Source organism: Dendrobates tinctorius, unplaced genomic scaffold (assembly GCF_039654945.1).
Source record: "Dendrobates tinctorius isolate UK_male_01 unplaced genomic scaffold, ASM3965494v1 ptg000159l, whole genome shotgun sequence".
Classification (NCBI taxonomy): Eukaryota; Metazoa; Chordata; class Amphibia; order Anura; family Dendrobatidae; genus Dendrobates; species Dendrobates tinctorius.
Genome location: NW_027361826.1, coordinates 7,958,366 through 7,981,778, shown reverse-complemented (window position 1 = coordinate 7,981,778; position 23,413 = coordinate 7,958,366). Strand labels below are relative to the sequence as shown.

General features: G+C 44.1%; 1 protein-coding gene across 3 annotated transcripts in view; it reads right to left on the bottom strand.

The window, feature by feature from the left end:
* Positions 1-1,992: 1,992 nt before the first annotated feature.
* TAB1 (TGF-beta activated kinase 1 (MAP3K7) binding protein 1) overlaps positions 1,993-23,413 on the bottom strand; it is a 90,265-nt gene continuing 68,844 nt past the window's right edge. For 2 of the 3 annotated variants that reach the window (XM_073549473.1, XM_073549474.1), the window contains exons 8-11: positions 12,337-12,481; positions 12,010-12,232; positions 11,754-11,904; positions 1,993-9,807 (exon numbers count right to left, since the gene is read on the bottom strand). In XM_073549473.1, coding sequence (XP_073405574.1) covers positions 9,597-9,807; positions 11,754-11,904; positions 12,010-12,232; positions 12,337-12,481 — 730 coding nt within the window. In that variant the 3' untranslated portion in view covers positions 1,993-9,596. The remainder of the gene's footprint in view (positions 9,808-11,753; positions 11,905-12,009; positions 12,233-12,336; positions 12,482-23,413) is intronic. The other variant, XM_073549475.1, reaches the window with a different exon arrangement.

Genomic DNA, 23,413 nt, shown 5'->3' with positions numbered 1-23,413 from the left:
ATTCGCCAAGGAAAATACTCTACCTGACAGAAATTGTGTCACTTATCCATGTTATGCAAATAAAAGCTTATAACCTGATGTTAAATTCATCCATTGGTTGTATAAATTATTCTTTTGAAAGCTAAAACCCTCTGAAATGTGGTTTAGGTTAAGAAAATAAATTGGCATCAATGCAGAAATATTGATCATTTAATGGACACAGAATGGTTAGATTTAGGCAAGAGAAACTTTTGGCGCCTGGTCATATAATGCACCCAATCCTAGTTTACATCCTCACCTGTGCTCAGTAAATGATCGGTTAATTAGTGGGTGTGTATAAAAAGAAACCCAGCACCCCAGACCTTCACTTGAGCTGCAACTTGAGCTCTGACAACATGCCAAAAATCCACCCTGCGACCAAAGCCTGGATTATCAAGAGGCTGAAGACCAGATCCACTGCAGAGGTGGCTGGTACCTTTAATGTGTCTCAGCGTCAAGTACAAAGAATTGTAAAAAAGATTCGAAGAGACTGGAGATGTGTTTGACAAGCCCAGGTCCGGCAGACCCTGCAAGACAACTGCTCAGGAGGAACGTTTGTTGGTTAGAAAATCCAATGCAAGCCCCTCTTCCACTGCAGCAGAGCTCCAACAGGCCTGGTCACCTCAAGTTCCTGTGTCAACTAGAACAGTTCGTAGGATTCTGTCTCGGAATGACCTCCATGGTCGAATCAGTACCCAGAAGCCAGCACTAAACAAAAGGCAAATAAAAAACTGTGTGGCATTTGCAAAGTCCCACAGCCTGCTAAACAGATGGACGCTGGAAAAGTGGCAGAAGGTGGATTTCTCTGATGAATCTTCAGTAGAATTACACCGCAGCCGCCACACATACTGCAGACCTACTGGAGCCCGTATGGATCCAAAATACACCCAGAAAACAGTTAACTTTGGTGGTGGAAAGATCATGGTCTGGGGTTACATTCAGTATGGAGGTGTGCGAAACATATGCAAGGTGGAAGGCAATATCAATAGCCTAAAATATCAAGAAGTATTAGCAACCTCTTATATTCCAAATCATAAAAGGGGTCAAATTCTGCAGCAGGATGGTGCTCCATCTCATACATCCATCTCTACAACAAAGTTCCTCCAGGCAAAAAAGATCAAGGTGCTCAAGGACTGGCCAGCCCAGTCACCAGACATGAACATCATTGAGCATGTTTGGGGTAGGATGAAAGAGGAAGCTTGGAAGACAAAGCCAAAGAATCTAGATGAACTCAGGGAGGCATGTAAGACTGCATTATTTGCTATTCCTGATGACTTAATTAATAAATTGTATGAATCACTCTTGAACCGCGGGGATGCAGTCCTTCAAGCTCATGGAAGTCACACAAAATATTAAATGACTAATAGCACCACAACTTCATTCACCAATGTTATGCAACATATATTTGTATTTTAAGTTAATTACTTGTTTGAGTATCACATTACATTCTGTGGCCGACAAAACTTTTGTCTTGCGAAAATCTGACTATTCTGTGTCCATTAAATGATCAATATTTCTGCATTGATGCCAATTTTTTTGGAACCTAAACCACATTTCGGAGGGCTTCAGCTTTCAAAAGCGACATAACGTCTGTCAGGGAGTGTATAAAGCCCCTGTCGTCAACCTGTGAGCTTCCCAGCCAAAGATATGGCAAGTAGAAGCTTTTAATAACTTTGTTGACCTCCAAGTGTACCAAGCTTGTAACATGAATGTACCATGAATTACCATATGAAGCAGCAATACAAACATTTTTCCCCTAGAGAAAACTATTTTAATGAAGAGTATGCTCCATAACCTCTCTGCTGGTTCTTCATTATGTCAGCATGTTTCAAGAGCCACTGCATGAGCATCACAAGAGACCAACCAAACCCTAGACCGTGCTCGCAAGGAGAAGCAATTAAAATTGTTATTGAATTAAAAAAAAAAAAAAAAAAAAAAAAATCACCTAAAAGAACACGTCAGGCCACATAAATCTATATTAAAAATAGTGATTATGTTTATTCTGTGTTTACAATACAAACATGAACAAAAGAAACACGAAAAAGGACATCATGATTTATAGTACACATATATACATTTGTAATAAATCCACATAGCTTTTACTGCTAATTATGTTAGAGTACATATAAGGATTTATTCTAAATGAGGAAATTATAGATTTTTTGTACTCATTTTTTTGCCTGTTCAACTGTTCAGTTTGATAGTAATAATATTAAATCATATCAAGTGAAATCTGAAAGCTTCACAGTGCTAATTTCACATGTGCAGTACTTTTGTGAGCTTTTCCCTCCCTATAAGCATTGCTGGTTTGTGCTACCGTCCCAACCTTCTTCCCATTTAACTAAGAAGTTTCAGAAACTGCTTTTTTAAGGCTGGTTCACAACATGTTTTTTTCACACGTCAGTGGCTCTATCAGGGCTTCTGTTGAAAGTCCTAAAAGCTAGAATTCAGGCTTATTGTGCTGATGCTGACTTTAATCCAGCAGACAGGGTCACTTTATGCCAGGGTTCCCCAACTCCAGTCCTCAATGCCCACCAACAGGTCATGTTTTCAGGATTCCCTTTATATTGCACAGGTGAAGCAATTATCACCTGAGCAATACTAAGGATATCCTGAAAACTTGATCTGTTGGTGGGCCTTGAGGACTGGAGTTGGGGAACCCTGCTTTACGCCATGTTTGACTCAGTTTTAGGCAGTACAAAAAATGTGGTCGACCACGTTTTTGTGCCTGCGTCAAAAAGGGGGGCATTACCATAAATGAGGTCAATCAATGAGCCCTCCTTTTTAGGGCTTCAGTTTAAAGTCCTCATGGCGCCACTGACATGTGACAAAAACGTGATGTCAACTTGGATGTACTAAATGGTTTGAGTGAATCACTGGAGGACGCTTTAATAACAAGTGTGTACACACATGGATCTAAAATAAACCATTTATCTCTGGGACTCTCATCTATTTGAACATGGATCTGGTAACCCACTTTATAGTGATCACCTCTCCAATGGAGTAAAAGGAAAATGAACTGTCAGGGACAAGCAACTTTTTGGGCATTTATATTGTGCGTGGAACACACACGCACACCTGGATGACACTTTTCTTGTGTTTAGCCAACCATAAAAAAAATCTGAAAACAGCTTTAGAGTGTTAAGACCTTACAGAACACCTGCTTCTCAAGAACCCAATGCTTCCCATTTACCCTCAGATCTCTGTTCTTCATGATCAGCTCCAAGAAAGCACACACTGTAAGTGCCATCTAGTCACATGCCTGCTACAGTCAACCAGTGATTAGCTGAAGTGGTCACATGGCTCTGGGGAACTATAGGGACTGGCAGTGGTCCCAAATGTTGCCAGATCCGTTGCAGCAAAGGAGTATGGAAAGGAGAGTAGGACCTTTTTTTTTTTTTTTTTTTTTATTTCATATCAATCTAAATTTTCCAAAATTGTTAAAGGCTGGACAAAACTTAATCCAGGACTGTGTCTTCCAAGCTTAAGCACGGGTAATATTAAAACGTTGCTTTCAAGAGATGGTTCAGAAGGATGGAGCCACTAATGCGACTAAAAACATGGTACAAAAATGAGGTTACTGCTCTTGGTTTTTGCATGCTCCTGCATACTGCAACTTTAAGAACACTTAGCAAAACTGGTTCTGAGGAAACATATTTAAAGTGCCTTATTGGGTATTAGCCATATGTATTTCTCCATATATTTGGCAAACTGAAATAATTAGGCAGAATAAAACAAAAACATGTGTGCTTGGTGCAGTATGCAAAAAGTGTCATCAGAAATGACCTGATATTTACATCAGATGTTTGAATAAAATTCCATATCACAATATTTAAAGAACCAAAAAATCTTCCATCTTGACACTGGCCACTAGGCCTAATATTAGGCTCATACTTCCTGTTCTTTTAAGCAACCACATGGAGATGCAGCAATATTCTAGCTTTAACTAGATTTGTACAAATGTATTATTTAAGAAAAGATGGAGAGGGGGATGGGGAATGTCTGATAATCACCGATTGTGATAATTGTCTAGGTCTGCCGTTAAAAACCTGATAATTGATGATGATTGATGATTTATGATGATGAAAAGAGTCAGTGTAAGGTAATCAGCTGCAGACTATGATGATGGCTGGGTCGAAATGTAACTTATCGCTTTACTTACCTACCGCTATTTGTTATAATATCCAGTGGTGAATTAACTTTGAAATAAAATAAGCCTCTCTTGAAACACTTTTGTGAGTGCGGCTGATTACCTTACTCCGACTCTTGTCCAGTTCAGGTGACACCCATCCATCAACACTGAGTACACATCTTATTTACTATATGATGATGAAAAGGACAGGAAGTATTAGAGTAATGTTAGGCTTAGTGGCCAGTGTAATAGTTGCAAGATTTGTTTAATAAAAATAGTGATATTGAAAAACAGAATGGAAAAAAATACATTTAACATACAAAAAACCCCAGATTTAAATAATGGGACATTTTCCGATACATTCTCTTGAACATCATAGTCTGAAGAGACTTTTCAAAGTTCTATTGGCTTGTACATTAAGTATTCTACATCAAAAGAATTCTACAGAAACCTGCATGTGGGATCATACCTAAAAGTTTAGAAAATGATAGTTTGTTACTGTCGACTATCAAGCTGTGCATAACAATTGTAAGACAAAGAAAACACAGATAAATGCTGCACATCCCACAAAAATATATAAAGCTTACTATACATAGATCTCTAAAAGCAATTAAAACTATCCAAAGTCAATGACATACCAGGGTTGTGCAGTGATGAGGCTAAAAGACCATCCCATATGGAAAGTAAAATGAGTAAAAGATGGATGGCTCAAACTCTCCATGTTATAAATCCATACGCAGTGGTGCGTTAGGCAGATTGTGACAATATTAATAAATTTATCCCAATATGTAACTATAACTGCAATGGAAAGTTATGTAAGCAATATACCAATAGTTGTGATGATCACATCAGCAATACAACAAAGCGTCAATAGAAGAATAAACAAAGGTCATTTTCAAGCCTTCAAAATAAAGGCATGTTGGGACCATATGGCTTAATTTTTGAAGCTAGGACATGACCATATTTATTATTTTTCTATGGACACTTCATATGGACTTGTCACATGGACCGATTGGAGTCAAGTATTGTCTTGGTCTGAGCCACCCAACTTTTAGTCATTTACTTCCCATGTGGGGTGGTCTTCCAGCCCTGTTATAGGCCAAGACCTCATACTTCATTGTCAGTGGATAGTTTTAATTTCTTGTAGATGTCTATGTAAATAAAACTTTCAAACTGTAATTTAATTTTTAGATGTTTATGTCCTGGTCTATGGAGTTCTATGTAAATAAAGAGTTATATATTTTTTACTGGCTGTGAAGACTTTGTTGCATATTTTCTTAATCAGCTGCTGCTGGTTACATTGGCTAGCACTCTTTCAATCTCTCAAGTTTTGCAGTAATAACACAAACATACAGTGAGGAAACTTAGTACACTTCCGGTTTTGCAGGTTTTCCCACCTACAAAGAATGGGCAGGTCTGTAAGTTTATCATAGGCACACTTTAACTGTGAGAGAATCTAAAAATGAAAACCAGAAAATCACATATGATTTTTACATACCGTATTTTTCGGATTATAAGACGCACTTTTGTTCCCACAAATTTTGGGGGAAAGTGGGGGGTGCGTCTTCTAATCCGAATCTGTGTGCTGCTGTGCTATAGAGTGGGGGGCGGCTCTGGCATGGTGTGAAGGGGCTGGGGTGGGATCCAGAGACAGCGGGTGGTCACGTGCTCCCACTCATTAGGCTCATGTAATATTCACTGCACCTGCTGTCCATCACCTTGGTGCTGAAGCCGCGCCGAGTTGGTAGACAGGGGAGCGGCGTATATTGCATGTGCCTGCACTCTTCCCCCCCCCCCATATTCACCTTCCGATGATGGCTCCATGCTCTCAGCTCCCCCATGGCTCTTCCTGTATCTGTGCCAATATCCTCCTCCTGCGAGGGCGTGCAGCGGGAGCTGCTTATTCAGGCACTTCAAGTCAAGTGACCGCAGGTCCTATTGGTCACATGACGGAAGGTCCTGAAGCTACAATAAAGTGCCTGAATAAGCAGCTCCTGCCGCGCGCCCTCGCAGGAGGAGGATGTCAGCACAGACAAGAGGAAGAGCCACGGTGGAGCTGGGAGCAGGAGCCATCATCGGAAGGTGAGTTAAGTGTTTATTTTATCATGTGCTTGCCAGCAGGGAGGAATATAGGGACGGGGAGCCGTGTCCATCGCAGCAGGGGGGAATATAGGGACGGAGAGCCGTGTGCATGCCAGCAGGTGGGAATATAGGGACGGGGGGCCGTGTGCATGCCAGCAGGGGGGGAATATAGGGACGGGGGGCAGTGTGCATGCCAGCAGGTGGGAATATAGGGACGGTGGGGCCGTGTGCATGCCAGCAGGGGGGGGAATATAGAGAGGGGCAGCCATTTGAATGCAAGCAGGGGGGAATATAAAGAGAGGAGGGGCCATGTGAGTGCAAGCAGTGGGGAATACAGGGACGGGGCGTGTGTGTGCATGCCAGCAGGGGGGAATATAGGAACGGGGGGCCGTGTGCATGCCAGCAGGGGGGAATATAGGAACGGGGGGCTGTGTGCATGCCAGCAGGGGGGAATATAGGGACGGGGGGGGCGTGTGCATGCCAGCAGGGGGGAATATAGGGATGGGGGGCCGTGTGCATGCCAGCAGGTGGGAATATAGGGATGGGGGTGCCGTGTGCATGCCAGCAGGGGGGAATATAGGTACAGGGGGGCTGTGTGAATGCCAGCAGGGGGGAATATAGAGAGAAGGGGGGCCATGCACGTGCCAGCAGGGGGGCATATAGAGAGAGGGGGGCCATGTGCGTACCAGCAGGGGGGCATATAGAGAGGGGGGGCCATGTGAATGCCAGCAGGGGGGCATATAGAGGGGGGCCATGTGCGTACCAGCAGGGGGGCATATAGAGAGGGGGGCCATGTGAGTGCCAGCAGGGGGGCATATAGAGAGGGGGGGGGCATGTGAGTGCCAGCAGGGGGGCATATAGTGACTGGGGAGTCCATATCCAGGATTGGATTGGGGCTATGTGCCAGCACAAGGGGGCAATGTGCCAGGATGGGGGTTATATAGATACCAGGATGATGGACATATATATGATTTGAAAGACGGACACTGGCATTATAAGACACCCCTCCATTTAACATAAAAACATTTTTTTCACCAAATTTGGGGGTGCGTCTCATAATCAGGTGCGTGTTATAAAGGTAATTAATTTGCATTTTACTGCATGGAATAAGTATTTGATCACCTACCAACCAGCAAGAATCCTGGCTATCACAGACCTGTTAGCTTTTCTTTAAGAAGCCCTCCTACTCTGCATTCATTACCTGTATTAATTGCTCCTGTTTGAACTCATGACCTGTATAAAAGACACCTGTCCACACACTCAATCACACTCCAACCTCTCCACCATGGCCAATACCAAAGAGCTGACTAAGAATACCAAGGACAAAATTGTAGACCTTCACAAGGCTGAGATGGGCTAAAGGACAACAGCAAGCAGCTTAGGGAGAAGTTAACAACTGTTGGCACAATTATTGGAAAATGAAAGAAACACAAGATGACTGTTAATCTCCCCAAGTCTGGGGCTCCACGCAAGATCTCACCTCATGGGCGTAAGGATGATTCTGAGAAAGGTCAGGAATCAGCCTAGAACACTGGAGGACCTGGTCAATGAACTGAAGAGAGCTGGGAACACAGTCTCAAACATTACCTTTAGAAACACACTACGTCGTCATGGATTAAAATCCTGCAGGACACGCAAGGTCCCCCTGCTCGCACCAGCATCTGCTGTCCAGACATGAGACCAAAATAGAACTTTTTTATTTCAACTCCCCTCACCGTGTTTGGATTAAGAAAGTGGAGTACAACCCCAAGAACACAGTCCCAACCGTGAAGGATGGTGGTGGAAACGTCATACTTTGGGGGTGCTTTTTTTTTTTTTTTTTACAAAGGGATGAATGCACCATATTGAAGGGAGGATGGATGGGGTCATGCATCTCAAGATTTTGGCCAACAACCTGTTCCCTCAGTAAGAGCATTGAAGATGGGTCGTGGCTGAGTCTTCAAGCATGACAATGACCCGAAACACACAGCCAGGACAACTAAGGAGTGGATCTGTGAGAAGCATTTCAAGGTCCCGGGAGTCACCTAACCAGTCTCCAGACCTGAGCACAATAGAAAGTCTTTGGAGGGAGCTGAAACTCACTGTTGCCCAACAACAGCCCGGAAACCTGAAAGATCAGGAGAAGATCTTGTATGGAGCAGTGGGAAAAAAATATCTGCTGCAGTGTGTAAAAACCTGGTCAAGAATTACAGGAAACATCTTTGTAATTGCAAACAAGAGTTTCTGTACCAAATATTAAGTTCTGTTTTTCTATCGTATCAAATCCTTATTGAAAGCAATAAAATGCAAATTATGTAAAAACTGTACAATGTGATTTTCTGAAAATTTTTTTTGATTACATCTCTCACAGCTGAAGTGTATCCATGACAAAAATTACAGACCTCTCCATTCTTTGTACGTTGGAAAACTTGCAAAATTGTCTGTATCAAATACTTATTTCATTTTTCTCCACTGTATGTGTGTATATCTATCTATATATATATATATATATATATATATATATATATACACACACATACACACACATACATATACACATGCCAACTGAATGACAAAGACATAGGTACGAAGGCTGGCATGTGCCATTGGGTGGCTAGGTGTTGACAGACCACTTTGCTGTGGTCAGTATATTTATACACAGGGCTAGGGCAATGGGGGTTACAGTCATTTGTGCTTGGTAAAGAAAAGCCTTCTTGCAACTATGATTTAATTGACGACTTCCAAGTAATATGGCCCCAGTGTAAAGCAATATTTGATGTTTATATTTACTAATTAGAATTTATGATGCCGTAAAAAATCCATTCACTGCAGCATTAATTTATTTTTTTTCATATTGACCTGCAGCCTTTGAATAATGTAACCAAAGAAAACAAGAACAGATCTTATATGCTTCCAATGGAATGAAGTATTACTGGAAGAAAAATGTGGCTTTGTAAATGAAAGCCCTGGTTGATGTAGCAATGTATGCATTGTTTTTTTCTAACGTAGGAATGAAACATGATGTGAGTGATCATGAATTCTGGAGATGTGTATGTTTCTATGGAGAAAATCACATTTCATTCAGATTTAGGGAGGAGGCACTGCTCTGGATTCAGGGAAGACAAGAGAAAAATGTAGAATAAAATATATAGAAAACACTTTAGGCTCTACTTTCAGTGATTCAGGGACCAGCTCTTCTAGAATCTGAAGTCCTCTATGAGCACATTAGAAACGCTCTTCCAAATGCAACAATCTCACATCTGTCGGAGCGGACACCCCCCTTTGTTTTTTAAAGACCACTTTCTTACAGATAATAATGTATGATGTAAAACTGCAACAGTCATTGTTGATTGCGAGACTAAATGATCACAGTTTAATATCTGGATCACTGAGCAGTAACTAATGCTGTGGGATCACCATGTTCCATGCTCCATAGTCGATAAAATTCAGTGAAATCCACATAGGGCTCCACGCGACCATCCTCGTCTGGCTGAAGAGATGGTGATGGGCGAGTGCGGAAGAGGCCGCCGTCTGAGCTGGAGCTGCTGCTCTGAGTGTGTGTGTTGGTAGACTGGAGCGTTGCACTAGGCGACTGTCTGGGTAAAAACAGAAATAAACACAAAGGATATTAAAGCGGCTGTGGAACTTACCGTACAAATAGGTTCCACAATGACTTCCTTCTTTATACTGTTTTCTGTCTTTTCTTCAGTCTTATCAGTGGTTTATTTTGAGATAAACTTCATGGATTTAAGGGGGTTTTACACATAGCGATATCACTATAACGTCACCAATTTTGTGACGTTATAGCGATATCGCTAGCGATATCGCCATGTCTGATACTTACCTCCGACCGGCTCCCCCGCTGTCCATCGCTGATCGCTCGAGAATGTCCGGCTCCATTTCTCGTCGTCAGCTTCCTGCTGGGGCTTCCTGCTGTGACGACGAGCGACGCGTGGAGGCGGGCGGGAGGACGTCAGGATCGCTGTGTGTGAAAGGTGAGTATCGTGCGCTGCGTCGCCGCTGCATCGCTGTGAGGTCTGCCTGTGTGACAGCTCACCAGCGATCATTTAGCGATGTACCAGCGATACTGACCGGGTCAGATCGCTGGTGCATCGCTAAATGTAAAGGGGCCTTTACATTCATGAAGCTATCTTGTGATTGCTGGCCCTATATTTTTTTGTTCTGTGTTTTAGACTCCCTTTAAATGACACACTCATACAATTATTCAATTCCTTCTGAGCCAGTAAAAATATTTTTCATGAACATTAAATTCAATATATTTTTTAAATGACTCATACTAAATTCCCTTTTATTTAATAAAAGAATGGGCTGCATAAGACTGGTGATTTTTTTTTTTTTTTTTTTTAAATAAAACTCCTAGGCACATCATGGTGAGATCTTGCTCTTTGCACTAACCCAGAGCTGCCGCGTACTTAACAACAAACACTTGGATTGCGCTTTTCTCACAATAGACTCAAGCGCACACTTCAACTGAGAAGAGTTTAGAAAAAGTACGCAGCAACGCTGGGTTTGTGTAAAGGGCGAGATCCCACCATTTTATTGCGAGGACGGCCACAGGGGGTTACAAGATCCCACCCTGCTTGGCTGATCTGCTATAAAGTCAGGTCCATTATGAGGCCGTTAGGGACCCTTTTGGCCACTTTGGCTTGTGAGTTTTATTTAGAAGAATTACCAATTTGAAGCACCCAACTTGTTTTTGCTTTTAAAAGGGCTGACCAGACTGGTGACAGGTACTTTAACATCTGTCTTTCAATCAATGTTTTCGGTTGATATACAGGGTGGTGTACAGAGGCACAATTGTAAACAGTCTGAATCTGTCCAAATACCACATTGTACACTGCAAGCCGCTCATGCAGGGGATTCACTAAACCATCTCAGACAGATGTTTGCCCAGCCTCTTTTTAAAGACTTCCATTGAAGGAGAACGCACCACTTTTCATGGCAGCCTGTTCCACTCATTGATCACCCTAAGGGTATGTGCACCCGTTGCAGATTTGCCTGCAGAATTTTCTGCATGGAATCTGCATCTCTTGGCAGAATCCGCACGGCTTTTTGGCTGATTTTGTGCGGATAGGCCTGCGTTTTTACCCCTGCGGATTTCTATAATGCAATGGGTGTAAGAACGCATGCGGATCCTGAAAAAGAATTTGCATTTTGCTTAAAATATACTGCTGCGGATTCCGTGCGGAATTTTCAGCAGCATGTGCACAGCATTTTGTTTTCTCCATTGTTTTACATTGTACTGTAAATCACTTGCGGATCTGTGGAGGATCCGCAGCAAATCTGCAACGTGAGCACATACCCTGTCAAAAAGTTTTTTCTAATATCTAATCTGTATCTTCTCCCTTTCTGTTCTATTCCATTGCTTCTCGTGTTTTCCTGTGCAAATTGCCGGCTCTGTATCTCATTACATTACTTTGTTAGACTTAGTCATTTATAGCCTTCTGAAACATTTTGGTAAAGATCACAAAACCCTTACACGAAATAACTTGTATATTAATAATGTCCAAGTGATATTTACAGTGTAGGAGTTGTTCCGTCCAGCGTTGAACTGCTGTGAGTACCATTCACCATTGTTCCTTGAGATGGCATAACAAGCGACAGTGTGACACTGGTTTTACTAGTGTTCTGGGCATTAGAATATGGCACAGACACTGGGTATACGCGGCCACCTAAAAGATTTTAAAAAAAAAAAAGTGTTTTTCTGAGCTATAGAGACAAAATATAGATCATTAAAATCAAGCCTATAAGATGTGTGAAAATAAAAGGTCACAAACCCTGGGTAGGTGTAAGAGTAGTCTGACTAATCTCTTCCAAAGGGTAGCCCAGGTTGCGGACAAGCAGAGTCATGTCCTCATATTTGGTACAGAATTTGGCACGCTCCCCACCACTGACACAAGTGCTGTGATGAATCCGCTTGACTCTTTCCACCACTGCCTGAGCAACGTCATCCAGAGATACTTGCTTGGCAAACTCTGTGGCAATCATTGCTGCTATCTCCTTTAGATTGAAATTAAAGAACAGTAGTCGTAAAGAAAAAAAAAACAACTACTATTTATTATATTTAGGAAAACCCAGATAAAAAGTAAAAGCATTGACGACACCTGGTTTGCTTGTCCAGGTCCATGAGCTGCATCCAGAGCTTTGTACAGCCCTTCTGACATCAGCACCAGGAAGCCTGTTACCCCGTCCAGTGGCTGGCACCCATGGATTTCCGGCTCTGCTGTAATCGGCTTAGATTTGGCTGCACTGAGAACAAGAGCACCGCAAGCAATTGAAGCAATGGAGTGAATAAAATGCACTTCTAACAAAGTTTAATACAAATTAAACAAATATTCCAACACAGAACTATAGTATAACAGGACCGCCAGCACTCAGCTATAAATTGCACTTCAATTCCCATCCACAGTGAACTGCTCTGCGACAATACAGCAGTGTCCGGGACAGAGGTACGTGCACTGCGGTTGTCTTTCTATCATAAGGGCAGAATTCTCATGTAGCGTTCAATAAAAAAGGATTTATACCATGTTCTGTCAATATTTCCAAATTAGTCACACTGAACATTTTCTACTGCTTTAATGAAATCTAATATTTCAAACTTGGAACCCGAGAAATCACTAAATATATTTCAAAAGAACTGCAAATGTGTTAAAAAAAAAAAAAAGAAAAATGTCCAAAATACATTATTCAGATCCAGCATTGCAGCGCGGACCCATCAGCGTTTCCGCTGTACCATGTTGACAAGAAGTCAACATATGACCACTGCAGCCAATCAATGGCCTCAGCTGTCACATGCAGTACTACTGGCAAAATGGCTGAGCACGGACGCCAGTAGTACATGACATGGCATCTGGCCCACTTATTGGCTGCAAAAGTCAAATGCTGCTGCCTGTAAACAAGGCATGAGAGGATGGCTGCAGTGTAAGGGCTGGACTGAGCTGGTTATGAGGCGGGAAACAATTGGCCGTCCATCTGGTCTAGAGTAACATTGAAGTTAGCTGTTTTTCAAAGTGAATGATAAGTTCAGGATGCAGGAGGAAAGGCAAGAAGTGGCTCATAAGTGGAGAAAGAAGCATATTTCTTTGGAAAGATATATTACACAGTTTCTTGTATTTGATTGATTGTGCTATTTATTTTCGCGTAGAAACACCAAGGTTACTTACCGGTAGCCGGTTTTTCCGGAGCCCATGACGGCACACATGAGAGAGGGGATCCGCCCAGTCAGGACAGCAACCCTACTGAAGATAAAAGGGCGGTACCTCTCCCTCGCTTCAGTTGGTTTACAGAGCATGAGAGGCCCCCCGGGTTAGTACACACAGTAAAACTATCACCACATTATATCTAACTAAAAAAACACCCAAACTATAGTGCACAGTGCACACCAAAAGGAGTGAAAAAGGGGGGGAATATACAGGTGCCGTCATGGGCTCCAGAAAAACCAGCTACCGGTAAGTAACCTTGGTGTTTTCCCGTCTCCCATGACGGCACACATGAGAGACTTTTGTAGAATAAGACACCTTAGGGAGGGACCACCGCTTGCAGCACCCTTCTACCAAAGGTTAGGTTAGTAGAGGAAGACAGATCAAGTCGGTAGTGCTTAAAAAAGGAAGAAGGTGAGGACCAGGTAGCGGCTTTACAAATTTGTTCAATCGATACCTCAGCCTTCTCTGCCCAGGAGGTAGCCACGGCTCTGGTGGAGTGAGCCTTGATGCCTTCTGGAACCGGAGCGCCACTTGCGGAGTAGGATAACATAATGGCCTCCCTGATCCATCTGGTAATGGTACTCTTAGCTACCCCGTGCCCTTTTCTACTACCCTGAAAGGCTACAAAAAGGGACTGATCTTTCCTCCACTGACTAGTTACTGACATATATTGTACTATGGCTCTTCTTACATCTAATGTATGGAACTTCTGCTCCCCAGGGTTTCTAGGATTATTACAGAAAGATGGCAAGGAGATTTCCTGAGTCCTATGAAACTTTTGGACTACCTTGGGGAGATAGGCTGGGTCAGGTCTTAGAACCACTCGGTCATCCAAGATCTGTGCATATGGAGGACATATAGACAGAGCTTGTAGGTCGCTGACTCTTCGGGCTGATGTGAAGGCTACCAGTAAGACAGTTTTCAGTGTAAGTAGCTTTGGTGACAGCTCTAGTAGTGGTTCAAAGGGGTCTTTGGTTAAGGCCTCTAAGACTAGGTTGAGGTCCCAGGTTGGTATCTTTGGGATAATGACCGGCCTTGACCTGCCACAGCATTTTATGAATCGGGACACCCACTTATTGGCTGCTAAGTTGCAGTTATATAGGGCCCCCAAAGCTGAGACTTGAACTTTGAGTGTGTTAGTGGCTAACCCCAGTTGTAGCCCCGACTGTAAGAACTCTAGGATAGGTCCCACTGGCGCTACATCTCCCAAGGGTTCCCCCAGGAAGTCTAGGAACTTTTTCCACGTTCTACCGTAGATTTGGGATGTTATATGTTTCCTACTTTTCAACAGGGTGGAGACTAACCCTGGAGAGAATCCCTGGCGACTCAGTAGCGCCCCCTCAAATTCCAGGATGCTAGATGGAAGCCCTTCACCTGAGAGTGGACCACTGGTCCCTGGGAAAGCAGGTCTGGAATCTCCGGTAGTATCCATGGATCTGTCACTGACATGAGCCTCAGAAGGAAGAACCAAGGCCTTCTCGGCCAAAACTGAGCTATCAGAATTATTCTCGCTCGATCCTCCCTGATTTTCCTGACCACTACTGGGATCATTGTTATCTGGGGAAATGCATAGGCCAGGATGAACTTCCAGGGTATTTGTAGGGCATCTACTGCGAAGGGGTTTTCCCTTGGATTTAGTGAGCAGAACATCCTGACCTTTCGGTTGTGTGCGGTAGCGAACAGGTCTATTTCTGCTTTGCCCCAGGCCTGAACTATTTGTTGGAAGACTTGGGGGTTTAGGGACCATTCTCCTTGTCTTAGATGCCTGCGACTCAGGAAGTCTGCCTGTGTATTTTCTGCCCCCTTTATGTGCAGTGCTGTGATGGATAACAGATGTTGTTCTGCTAGCTGGAAGAATAGATCTGATATTTGCATGAGGCCCCGAGATCTCGTTCCCCCCTGGTGATTGATGTAGGCTACTACTGCCTGATTGTCCGTCATGACCCGGGTGTGGCGGCCCCGAAGTAAGGGAAGGAAATGTTTCACTGCTTTTTCCACTGCGCATAGTTCTTTTACATTTGAACCGTGATCCATTTCTAGCGAGGACCAGGTCCCCTGTATTGAGTGGGATCTCAGGTGTGCTCCCCATCCTGTGGCACTCACGTCTGTTGTAATGATGTCCTCGACTGGTTTTTGCCACGGGACACCGGCTGTTAGATTTTCTACAGTCCACCAGAGCAGGGAATCTCTTACAGCCACTGAGAGACAGTTTGCCTTCTAAATGCCCTTTTAATTGTTTCTTTGCTGACAGAACTTCCCACTGTAGTTGCCTTACGTGGTACTGCGCCCATGCTACTGCGGGTATGCATGATGTCAGTGAGCCTAAAAGGGACATTGCGTTCCTCAGTGTCATATTTGGCCTTTGTATTGCTGTGCGAGCTAGGCCTCTTATTTTGGTCACTTTGCTCTCTGGTAGGAGGCAGTGTTGTTGCTCTGAGTCCAATATCAACCCTAGGAAGGATTGCTCTTTTGCTGGGGTTATCCTTGATTTGGGGATGTTTGCTATCCATGCTAGTCCTACTAGAATTGCCATCACTTCCTTCACTTGATGTGTGCAGTGGGAATCCGACCTCCCTATTACCAGAAAGTCGTCTAGGTATGGGACGATCACTATGTCCCTGGAACGCAGAAAAGACATTACTTCGGCCATCACTTTGGTGAATACTCTGGGGGCTGTAGACAGGCCAAACGGAAGGGCTGCGTATTGGTAGTGTTTCACCTGCCCCTGGACATGGAGCGCTACTCTCAAATATTTTTGATATTCCCGATGAATTGGGATGTGATAGTAGGCATCTTTTAAGTCTATCACTGCCATGAGGCAATGCTGGAACAGGATCTTTGTGGCCGTGTTGATTGACTCCATTTTGAAGGAGCAATTGTCTACCCACTGATTGAGTCTCCTCAGGTTGACAATGGTTCTCCAAGAGCCATCTGGTTTTTGTATTAAGAAGAGGGGGGAGTAGAACCCCCTTCCTTCTTCTTGCACTGGGACTTCCTGTAGGACTTGTTTTTTCACTAGTCCCAAGACTTCCGTCTCCAGGGCCAGCTGTTGCTCTTGGGCTTTCCTTTTGGGTGTCATTATAAAGGTATGCCTGAGCGGACGGATGAATTTTATTTTTAAGCCGTCCTTGATTATATTTAGGACCCATGTACTGGGGGAGATATCTGCCCAGGCGGAAAGGAAGAGAGAAAGCCTTCCTCCTACCTCCGGCCCAATGTCATTGGGGAGATTTTTTGGAGGAAGTGGAGGGCCCTTTAAACATATAGCCCGATCCTCTTCTTTCTTTTAAGTGCCAGCTTTTTCTATCCCCCGGAGGACGACCCCTGTTAAATCTCCTCCTCCGAAAGGGCTGCTTTTTAGGTTCTCCCGGAAATCGGGGAAAGCTCTTCTTCCTATCCCCCGCATGTTCCAAAATCTCTTCTAGTTTTTTCCCCGAAGAGGAATTGGCCATCGCATGGAATGGAACATAACCTATGCTTCCATGGTAAATCTCCGGGACACCCTTTAAGCCACAGGGCTCGTCTTGCCGCATTTGACAGACTTGCTGCTCTAGCTGTCAACCTTGCAGAGTCTGCAGAGGAATCCGCTAGGAAAGCCGCTGCTCCGTGCACCAGTGTCAAATTAGACAGAATTTCGTCCCTAGGAACTCTATCCTTGATCTGGTCCTCTATTTGTTGCAGCCAGACCATGAGGGCACGAGCGGTACAGGTACCAGCTATCGCTGGCTTCAATCCACCTGCTGAAGCTTCCCAGATGTGTTTTAGGAAACCGTCTGCTTTTTTATCAAGCGGGTCTTTCAACACGCCGGAGTCCTCTAATGGTAGGGATACCTTTTTTGAGGATCTGGCTACGGCCCCATCAATTTTAGGGACTTTTTCCAAGGTTTCTGAATCCTTCTGCTCAAAGTACCTCCTCTTTGATGTGGAAGGTAAGCCCCCTGACCTCTCTGGTTTTTTCCATTCCCTGTCAATTAGTGCTTTTATTTTATCATTTACAGGGAAGGTACGTTTTCGCTTTTCCTCCAGTCCTCCAAACATTACATCCTCTAATGATTTGGGAGCTTTTTCCTCTTTAAGGCCCATTGTAGCCCTAATAGCTTTGACCAGCTTTTCCACGTCCTCCGCTGGGAAACATGGACGGCCGCCTATATCGCTGTCCGAGGAGGATTCTGAGGACTGAGTAGAGGAAGAGGAGGTGGAGGGCGACAAGGGTCTATCCCGCCCCTTCTGCCTTGGCGAGGCCTCTGAATCGGAGCTCCTTCTACGGTTTCTTTTCTCTTTCTTTTTAAGGGCTGCCTTTAGGGAGCCTTTCACCTCCTGTTGTATTAACTCTTTAAGGCTAGCCACCAAATCAGGGGTCTCCTCCTGTATAGTTCTGTTTATACAGTCAGCGCAGAGGTCTTTCTGCCACTGATCTGCCAGCGGGTTTTTACATGGGGCGCATTCTCTATTTTTGGTTTTGCTGCTGGCCTTCCTCGACCCCTAGTGATCAAACAGAGAAAATGGAACCCCGTTACCATAAGGGTGACATTCACGAAGATCACTCACCACCGCTGTCAATCAGGGGTACCGATCTCGGAGGCTCCTCAGATGCACTCGTGACGTTCCTCCTGGACGTCTCAGAGTCATGCCGGTCGCGTTTACGACTGCCGCTCCCACCACTCGAGCGGCTGCTCCTGGTATGCTGGCGGCTCGGCCTGGCATTTGGCGAGAGGTCTTGCTGCTGACGCTACTGTCGCTGCTGCTGACGCTGCCCGTCTTGCCCCACTTCCATCCTGAAGCCTTGGGCATGAGTGCGTCTTCTGTGGTCATCCCCCTTATGTAAGGGGGATCCACTGCACTCTCCGCCTCCTCCGGTTACCCCACAGCCCCTCCCCCCCCTGCCATGCCGCCGGGATCTCCTTTCTCCGGCCAGCGTTGTTATCTATGGGCGCCGCCATCTTGGATCGTCGGCGCCGCCTCCCGACGTCACGCGGGCACGCCCCTTTCCCAGCGTGCCCTGCGCGCGACGTCAGAGGGGCGCGACCCGGAAGCGGCCGCTTCCTGACGCTCCTGCGCCGCTTCTGGACGCGGCAGAGGGGGAGAGGGCGGCGCGGCAGCTACAGCAGAGCCCCAGGACCCCAGCCGTGCTCCTTCTGCGCCCGCTCGGACGCTGAGCCCCCTGGGGACCCGCGGATGGCGCTTCCCCCTCCCGACGCGCAGCGCTCAGGAAACCAGCCTGATCTTCAACACCGGCACGGGAGAGGGGCAGGTACGTGTGACCGCTGTCTTCAGCACATGGGTCCCTGTCAGGACAGGAAACCCAACTGAAGCGAGGGAGAGGTACCGCCCTTTTATCTTCAGTAGGGTTCCTGTCGTGACTGGGCGGATCCCCTCTCTCATGTGTGCCGTCATGGGAGACGGGAAAAAACTGCTCATAAATCAACATGTTTTCAAATAATTTTATTGGTTTTTTAGAAATAAACAGGGTAGGGAAAGGAAGGTAGGAAGGGAGTGGGGAATAAACAACCTTGTACAGGTACGGAAAAAAAATTTAAACATGTAACCGCTTCACTATGGCCAAACGCCATAAATTATTTCTATATGGAGTGGGCTTGGGAACTGAAAATGCTCAATGCAATGCGGGTGCTGGTCTTGTTACATAGCCAGCACTGACAGTAACAGATATGATCAAAGGTAGCTTAAAGGGGTTTTCCCACGAACAAAAGTTTAGTTTAATCAATAGATCTTGGAATAATAATAAGCTGCACAATAGAATGTGTATGAATAAAATGTTCCAGTGCTTTAAGGCCCCGTCACACATAACGACTCACCAGCGATCCCGACAATGATATCAACATGTCAGGATCGCTGGTAAGTCGCTATGTGATCGCTGGTGAGCTGTCAAACAGACAGCTTCACCAGCGATCAGCACAGCGACGCCCAGCGTGCGGCGTCGCTGTGTTCATTAGTTACCAGCGCGCTGATGCAGGGAGCTGTAACTAACGTACACATCGGGTATCCAAGGGATGTGCGACCCTTGGATACCCGATGTGTACGTTAGTTACCAGCTGATCGCTGGTCTCCCGCCTGTCACACGCAGCGATGCGTGCTGGCCAGCGGGAGACCAGCGACCAAAGAAAAGTCCTGGGCTTTCCTACAGCGATCAGCGATACCGGCAGGGGGGCCGGTCGCTGATCGCTGTCACACACAGTGATCTTGCTGGTGAGATCGCTGTTGTGTCACAAAACTTGTGAGTCAGCACTTGTGTGTGACGGGCCCTTAACTAATCTTATAAATGTGCCCCTTCTGTGTACTGTGTAATGGCCGTGTCTGACTGTGCAGGAACATGGTCTGATCATACCACAGCTCCTGGGCAGGGGAGGAAGCAAGAGTATACAGACAGGCCAACACGAGATCACAGCTGATTTTTTTTGTGAGCTAAAACATTTCCCTGCCTGTTTTTAAGCAATGTTTTACCTCACAGAAAGAATCAGCTGTGATGCCATGCTGTCCTGTCTGTATACTTTTTTGCTTCCTCCCCTGCCCAGGAGCTGTGGTATGATCAGACCATGTTCCTGTACGGTCAGACAGCCATTACACAGCAGGGGCAGGTTTATAAGATTATCTCAGCACAGGAACATTTTATCTAAACACATCCAATTGTGGAAATTATTATAAATTCCAAAATCTATCGATTAAAATGAACTTTTGTTCATGGGAACACCCCTTTAAGCTCTTAAATGCCGATGTCAAGCATGATAGCATCATTTAAGATGCTTCACAATGGCAGCCATCACTTCTGACCGCAATCAGCATCCTGCACATCTCGATCAATTGCCGTGGCCGATTTTGAAGGTCTCCATGCCTGACAAATTCTGACAAAGCCCAGATTGTGGCTGGATGTCATAGGAGGCCATTGATTTCACAATACACTGCAATACTATGGTATTCCAACTTCTTGTATACAAGTGATCAAGCAAAAGCAAAAAACGAATTAAAAATGTAAAAACATTACAAACTAATTTAAATATACTTATAAAACCCCTAAAAAATAAAAGTTTAAAATCAACCCTCTTTTCCCCAAACGAAAATAAAACATAACAAATAGCAGTGTGCATAATAAAACTTGACTTCAGCAAAGCAGAGAAAACTGATTTTACCAAAATTGCATCAAGCACCTAAGTGACACATCAGTGGAAGCAGGGTCTCTGCCCCTACATCATGCTGCTCGTAGTAAACATCTGATGGCAGACTGCCTTTAGAGGCAGCATGGGATTGACACTGGACCGCTCTACTATCAGCCTAAACATGATTTGTGCAGTTTGGCCAATATAGCCTAATAGGAATCTAGTGCTCAGAGTTAAGAGCCAACTGGATTCATGAGGAGAGCCTTCTCCATGTTCCTCTCTGTATGTATGGAGATTCCTGAGTGCATGAAGCAAAATACCTCTATATGCAGCAGCAACTCATCTACTAAATCACAAAAGATCCCAGAAGGAAATGCAGAGGACCGAGCCATAGAAAGGTCAGTGCACAGAAGACGGGGTAAACATTTACTACGCCATAAAAATATTAATGGGAGAGTAACATGGGAAAGCCACTGTCATCCACGAGTAGCTTGAAAGGATACGACTTGCTTTTCTGCTTCCAGACCTGGACAACCTGTTTTTATTGAAAAACATGAATGTAACCTGTCAGTAAGGCTTTTTTCACTTTGAGATTTTGCCTGATTTGACAGGTAGAATTACATTCAGTGCCTTTTTTCTTGTCAAAATGATGGACCTTTTTTAAATCAATGGTGTCTGTGAGCAGCCAGCGTTATCTGTCATATACAGAAATGCCAAGGTTTCTGCTATAAACAGAGATTAACTTTAAAGAGGACCTGTCACCAGGTTGAAATTGGGCAGTTTTTGCTCTTATTTTATTCACGCTGCTTCCTGAGAATTTTTTTTTTTCTTGTGTAAAGCCGCCATACGGTCTTAGAGATATAGTTCTTGTTATGTAGCACGCATCGTTTGCTAATTGTTTTTGTTTATAACAAGACAGCGTTGCTCACAGGGTAATTCTATAGAGCAGCCTGCAAACATGCCCCCAGAGAATCCAGCGCACCACACCCCCTTATAAGAGCCAAAAATGAGCACACAAGAAAAGTCTGGTATCTCTCTAAACGTATGTTGGAATTAAAAAATAAATAAATATGGAGTACTCATAGAAGAAGCAGAAATAAAGAGCAAAAAACTGCCACTTTTGACCTGGTGACAGGTTCTCTTTATGATGAATTAGATCTGATTTATGCCGCACGATACTTATCCAAAACACAAAAGCAAGTCCTCACCTAAATGTAGTAGAAGCAAATGTAAGACTTGTTCAGACTTATCCTGAAATAAAACAGAAGTGGTGGGAAGGCCTGTGTTTCCGTATTCTAGTGTACGGCCTTCTAATTTCCCTGACTAGTCAGCCATGTTGTACATAAAGTGGATTTATTGGATGGGACAACCCATTTAAAGCGCTTTTCATTAATTATTGAATAAGGTACAAAAAGTAGGAAGTTTTAACACTTGGTTATTATTTTCATGTTTTTGATATGGATATTGGGTTAGTTTGTTCCTTAAAGGGGTTGTCCGGGCTTTTCACATAATCTCAGTGCATATCTGGGCTGCAGAATGCTGACAATAAGTAATTTACCTTCTGTCACCTGTTTGCAGGGTTTCCAAGATATCATCTCTTGCTTGTAAGAAAAACGTCCAGGGGGGGTGTGTTCTGGCCTTGAAATGAGAACTGGTCGTTGGCAGCGCGGGACGTCGGAAGGTGAATATACCCCGATTTTTTTATTTTTTAATCATTTTTAACATTTTATCTTTTACTATTGAGGCCGCATAGGTGGCCTCAATAGTAAAAAGCTTGTCACACTCGTAAAAAACACTATGTTTGATGAGTGTGACCAACCTGTCAATCACTTTCCAAGCGATGCTTCAAATCGCTTGGAAAGTGCTTGAGAAAATCGCGGCAAAATCGCGAACAGAATCGCGGTGAAATAGCGCGGAAAAAAACGCGCGATTTCTGGGAAGGAGTCCGGTTTTCATTGTGCGTTTTAAAACGCTACGTGGGGCCATAGCCTAACAGAAATAAACACGTGAAATAGATCACTCTATAATAACTCTATATAATATATGAGTTTCACTTTTTGTATTGAAGAACTGAAATAAATTAACTTTTTGATGATATCGCGAACAGAATCGCGGTAAAATCGCAGTGAAATCGCGAGGAAAAAAAACGCGCGATTTCTGGAAAGGAGTCCGGTTTTCAGTGTGCGTTTTAACACGCAACGTGGGCACATAGCCTAAGCGGAAAAAAACGCAGCATGTTTATTAATTTTGCAGAAACGCACGCGTTTCCGCATACATTCAATTGTATTGCGAAAACGCATAGGAAAACGCTTAACAAAAGAGTCAAAAATGCTCACAAAAGCGCTTCATAAAACGCATGCGTTTTCCCGGGAAGAGGGTGTGCGTTTCTGCTCAGGAATATTCTGCTTCAAAAACGCTACGTGGGCACATAGCCTAAGGCAGGTTTGTAACTCTTACCCATCTTCTTCTAAACTCTCTTTTTTTAAAAAAAACTTCTTTATTAGAGGATTTGACATATTAATATGCAATCAAATATACATCAGAAACCATACATTATATGCATATATCTTGAAAATACAATGTTGCTCTCATCCACTTTCAATATAACCTTTTGAATGTTACAACAATACTTCATTCCAACCATATACAGAACACCTCTATTCTAACTTGTAGCCACATCAAAGTTTTGTTCAACTTTGATGAGGTCAGAGCTCAGCTGGGAGGATTTAAGAATAAGAAAGTTAAAGGGGTTGTCCAGGCTTTTCACATGCTCTCAGTACATATCTGGGCTGCAGAATTATGACAATAAGTAATTTACTTTCTGTCACTAGTTTGCACGGTTTTCTAGATATTCTGAACAGAACGTCCAA